Below are 5,133 nucleotides of genomic sequence, written 5' to 3' on the forward strand. Positions count from 1 at the left end.
GGTAATTTTTGTGTTATTTACACAGCAAATAAAAAATGCTGTATATCAAGTGTTTTTCGAGAATTTCTGTACTATTTCTGGTATGTACATTTTATTCATCTGCAGATTGAAAAAGACCACATAAAAATTTATTAAAATGTTGGAAAAATAATATGAATTGCTAGAAATAGAAAATAATCCCGTGAGAATCATGTGCGAGTGTTTTGAACTATGTATGATACACAAATAGGGATTCATGAGCTTTTTTTTCACTTTTCAACACCAAGTCTTCACCACTAGATAAATCAAATATTCAGACTCTGAGGCGTCATGGAGCTTTTTGTCGCCTTTTTCAAGCATATTTTTCACATAGAAAATATTTTGCATACATATACTACGCTGTTTTTTCTCTTTTTCTTTTCGCAAACCAAATAAACACAAAGCGTGATTCACTTGAGGATTCCCTCAGCGATTCATCTATCCAAAACTTGAGTGATTTTAATCTCTTTAGTGCTCTTTTTTTTCATTCTGTATATATTTATACATTATATATTTGTTCTTACTCTCATGGTTGACTGTAAATGAGAAAAAAGATAGAATCCTGTTAATCTGTAGCACGAGCAAGGAGAATGTTCTTTTTTTATTACTTAGAAAACCTAACTTAGAAGAATTGAATGTTTCGATAAGTTCGTATGTGATTCATTTTATAAAATTCATCAGATACACTCAGAAAACAGCTCTGTGGAAACAGCTCTTAAATTAGCTCTTGAAACAAGAACTGGGCATTTGTGTGTTCATTGAAAGACTATTTTACTAGCAGAAAAGCATTTATTTCTGCACGATACTTGGTTCAAGAAAGTACAGTCTTTGAATAAGCACCCGTTTAAAAAGAATGTTTTCAAGGCACGAATTTTTGCTAACGAATCTTAATTCAAATATCGGACGGTATTGGCGTAAGTATCGACAGCAACTTGTCAAATGAATTGCGCACGCGCTCACAGTGTCAGCGTCATTTGTGTCAAAAGTGATTGTGAAATTGTATCCAGTGAAAAGTTTTCATGGAAAATTTTCAGTTTGTTGAAGAAGAGGATTTCTTGGTCCATTTGTTAGATGTATGGGATGTGCCTTTCAATTTTCAACAAAAATTTAAGGGTAAGTGAACTTAAAATTGATGTGTTCCTTTTGTCTCCGCGCATGAAAGTTTTTCCGGGAATTTTGATGGAAGTTCGCTCTTGCGCGAGTGGTTTTTTGTTGAGCTTCCTCCTTCTTTCTGCCTTCTTCCTGCAACACTTCTTCCTTTTAGGATATTTACTTCTTCCTTCACACTTCCATCCAGGAAAATATAGTCTCATGGAGTGCAATTTCCACTCAAAAAACCGAAAAAAAACTCTGCATTTGCCAATTAGGTGTGATTTACATAACCTCAACTTTTGTAATCGGCGATTTGGTTGATTTGATCCAGGCTTAACACTGGATTTTTCTGTAAAACTAACTTCACTGGACGTGAAAGTCTAAAATTGGAATTGGATACGAAATTTTCATGAAGTAATACAATTTTTTGTAATATTTATGTTTGTTTTATAGACCTCGGTATCACAACAAAAGACTTGGAAGAGCATCTCGGAAGGGACGACCTTGCGTACATTTTTAAGGATGACTGGCGCGAGAAAATAAAGTTCCAAAGGAACCTAGATGACTTTAGAAAGGAAGGACAAAAGCTGCAGAATAGTACAGAATGCACTTGTTGCAAAAAACGAAACTTTCTGAAAACAACAGGCAATATCGATGAGGTAAGAAAATTAATTTACTTATCTTAATTTTTCAAACATTCATTGACCCTCGGACTCTTAAGAGTCACTCCAGGGTAATATCCCAAAAACCGCATTTTCTGCGACAATAAAGGCTTTATCTATTTAAAAGTGCTATAGTGTCCTAAGTAATAGTCTTACAAACATATTCCGAAAGTTTGAACTCATATTGACTCTTCGTTTAGTTGTTATCCCCAGTTTTGTGTCACAGATAAGGGAAAAAGTAGGAAATATTTTTTGTGCAAGAAATCTAATTTCTAAATTCAAGAGAAATACCTATTTAAAGTAATCTGACTAAAATAAATTTATTTTTTACTCAAAGACAAGTCGTTCTACTTTGTAAATCTTAATTTAAAAAAAAGTTAATTTGAGGAGTGAAAAGGGTTTCAAATTTTTTTTTATATTTTCACACTTGGTGCCTAAACTAAAAGAGATAACGATGAATAGATGGTTTTTTGAGTTTATTGGACCATAGTTAGCCTAAAAAAAAATTATCTGACTATTTTTTTTTGCTTAATTGGACGTTAGAGGGTTAAAAAGGAAAGAATATAATGAAACACGTATCCTAGATATGCAAAATTAACATCTTAATTTTCTAAACTATAAATACATATAAACATATAAAGGGTTAAATAAATATATAATATATTGATTTAACCCTTTTTAGGACATTTGGGTCACCGATAACCCATAGGGAAAATTATTGTTAGGTATCTAGGATTTTTTTTTGTAAATCTCCAGCTATTTCCTATAGTAAATATTTAAGCCCGAAATAGAGTAATTTTCCAATTCCCGCTTTGCCGACTGAATTTTAATATAATATAATATTATTTTTTTTATATATACATTTTTTTTAAGCAAAAAATCATTTGGGACTGAAAACTATAATAACTATACAAAATACTTTTCATTAGAGTGAAATATATCATTCATTGGCGTTTTCAGGAAAATTACTTAAATTTGTGGGCTTGTCCCAATCGATCTTAGATGTAAAAAAAATATCCCACATTTTATTGATTTGTTTATCGATTTTATTTTTGTTGTTGAATTTTGGTCAGTGATAATCTTATCGTCCCTAGGAATAGCTTAATTGTATGAAATACCTAAAATATTATCTAAATATATACAAATTTATTTTAAGTTCGAAATATTTACATTTACAATTTTTATTTACGAAATTATTTACAATTTTTTCTCTAAATTTTTTATAATATTCCTAAAAAAAACTTTTTGTTTCTATTGATTAATTATTATTTTAAACACAATATTTATTCTGTATAACATTGTAGACTATCCTCGGTATTTTGTTGACAACAGTGCAGGGTAAAGGACTCTTAAAAAAGTATCAAGATCTCAAAACCTTGAGCTCAGAAAACCAGACCACTCTAGTGGAATGTATTTGCCACTTCTATCTGGATAGAGAAATTAATCTCGGAGTTAAACAATTTCAGTTCTTAGCTGAAAACATCGTGAAGAACTTTCCAACTGAAGTTGAGGTATGTTCGCAAAATTATATTATGAAAAATTATTTATCACGTAGAAACGATAATATTTTTCTTTTTTTTAAATTTGAGTGTAGAGAATATTTTATCCCAATAACCCCAATAAGCATTTTTTCACATCCAAAAAAAGGTTACATTTTAAGGCAATTTATGCCTTCAAGGAATTATAAAATAAGTTATTATTTATTTCATGTCGTGTAGTGCGAGGAAACAAAAAATTAACATATTGAGTCAGCCCACGCCTATCGATCCTCCGCCACTTCAGGGAGATGTTCGGGTTCGATCCCAAGACGTTCCAAGGCAAGATTCTGAATTTGATTCAGCCACCTTGTCCTAGGTCTGCCGCGAGGTCGACGCCTTCTCACAATGGCTTGCATAGCTTTTTTGGGGAATCTTTTGTATTACACATTTAAAACAAATAAAAACTATGTAAAGAAATAGATACTTAATGATGAAATCTTGGAATTTGAGTAAAAATTAATAACCATTTTAAATCTATGTAAAACATAAATGATAATTACATTATATCACAGATCAATAACAGTAATTTCAAAGTAAAATACGATAAAAATATATGGAGAAATCATGAATTCCTATAAAGTTTTTAGAGAAGATAAAAATAAAAATAGAACATATTTAACAGATAAATTAAAAAAAAAAAACAGATAAACAGGATGAATAACTTAATAAAATCTTAGTTTTTTCTCAAAATAAATCAATCATTTATATGTGCTATTATAATAATAAAACAAAAATAAATAACCACAGATTTACTATGCCAATGTGACTGTTAAAAACACACCTATGAAAATATAGAGAAAATGAATTTTTTTAAACAAATCTTTGGCAAAGATTAATATAAAAGTAGAACATACAAAATAAATATATAAGATAAATGTTTACTAAAACTTTAGAGTTGTCAAAATAAAACAGAACAATTTAACAAATCTGAATTGGAAAAATAAACAAAAATATATTATACTACATATCTATCAAACATTTAAAAAAAGAAGAATTCATATGAAAAAATAGTGAATTTCTTAGTGTTCTTTTGTCAAATTTTTATTTTTTTAATTAAATCTATTAAAAATTTAGTAAATGGGTAAATCTTGTAACTAACCTTATAATTAAAAAAAATTGTGCTAAATAACCGTGAATATCACTTGAATATCTTCCATAGTTTTAAGGCAAAACATAACAGTACAAATATTATATAGTACAAAAATGAAATTAAAAAAATATAGCTTTATTAAATAATTTATAATCCACTAGTATTTCAGAAAAGAATATTTCATGGAAAAGTAGTGATATATTTAAACTGACAATATATGTAATCTGTGATGCTTAAAAAAATAATTTAATAAAAAATGATAAACGAGAAAAACGTTATTTTAAATTCTATTAAGAAAAGAAATGGTATTAAAGTCAAGTATCTACGTGTATTGTGGTGCTTAAATCATCCAGTGTCTTCAACCAAGTAATGCTGTGTATTAAAATTAAAATTGGACAAGTGAACGCCCATCAGTACTTGTGTCAAGTAACATCGGGTCTTGGTTGTTCTCTTTAAGAAAACAGTTCTTAATTCTAAGCATGACATGTTTAGGTTGATTCGGCTCTTAAAATATTCTTACAGACAAGAGCTGTATTTTTGCAAGTCCCATACAAAGTTAGAACTGCCTTTTTCTGAGTGTTACTTTTACACCTTTTTAAGGGTAAAATTTACATGAAAAAGGGCAACTTTTATCCCCAATACACCTAAAAAGGGTAATATTTATACCGATTTTGGATCAATACTGCAGGGTAAAATTAACATTTCCGGAATGTTATTTTAACTTTTTCGGATT

The 5,133-nt window shown here is 29.3% G+C and overlaps 1 protein-coding gene across 1 annotated transcript; it reads left to right on the forward strand.

Moving 5' to 3' along the window:
* Positions 1 to 710: 710 nt before the first annotated feature.
* LOC129809344 (uncharacterized) lies at positions 711 to 3,849 on the forward strand. The gene is made up of 4 exons (XM_055859161.1): positions 711 to 1,131; positions 1,564 to 1,769; positions 3,077 to 3,283; positions 3,491 to 3,849. The coding sequence occupies exons 1-4, from the start codon at positions 1,038 to 1,040 to the stop codon at positions 3,509 to 3,511; spliced, it is 528 nt and encodes a 175-aa protein (XP_055715136.1). The 5' UTR covers positions 711 to 1,037; the 3' UTR covers positions 3,512 to 3,849.
* Positions 3,850 to 5,133: the final 1,284 nt, after the last annotated feature.

The sequence above is a fragment of the Phlebotomus papatasi genome, unplaced genomic scaffold (assembly GCF_024763615.1).
Source record: "Phlebotomus papatasi isolate M1 unplaced genomic scaffold, Ppap_2.1 HiC_scaffold_644, whole genome shotgun sequence".
NCBI lineage: Eukaryota > Metazoa > Arthropoda > Insecta > Diptera > Psychodidae > Phlebotomus > Phlebotomus papatasi.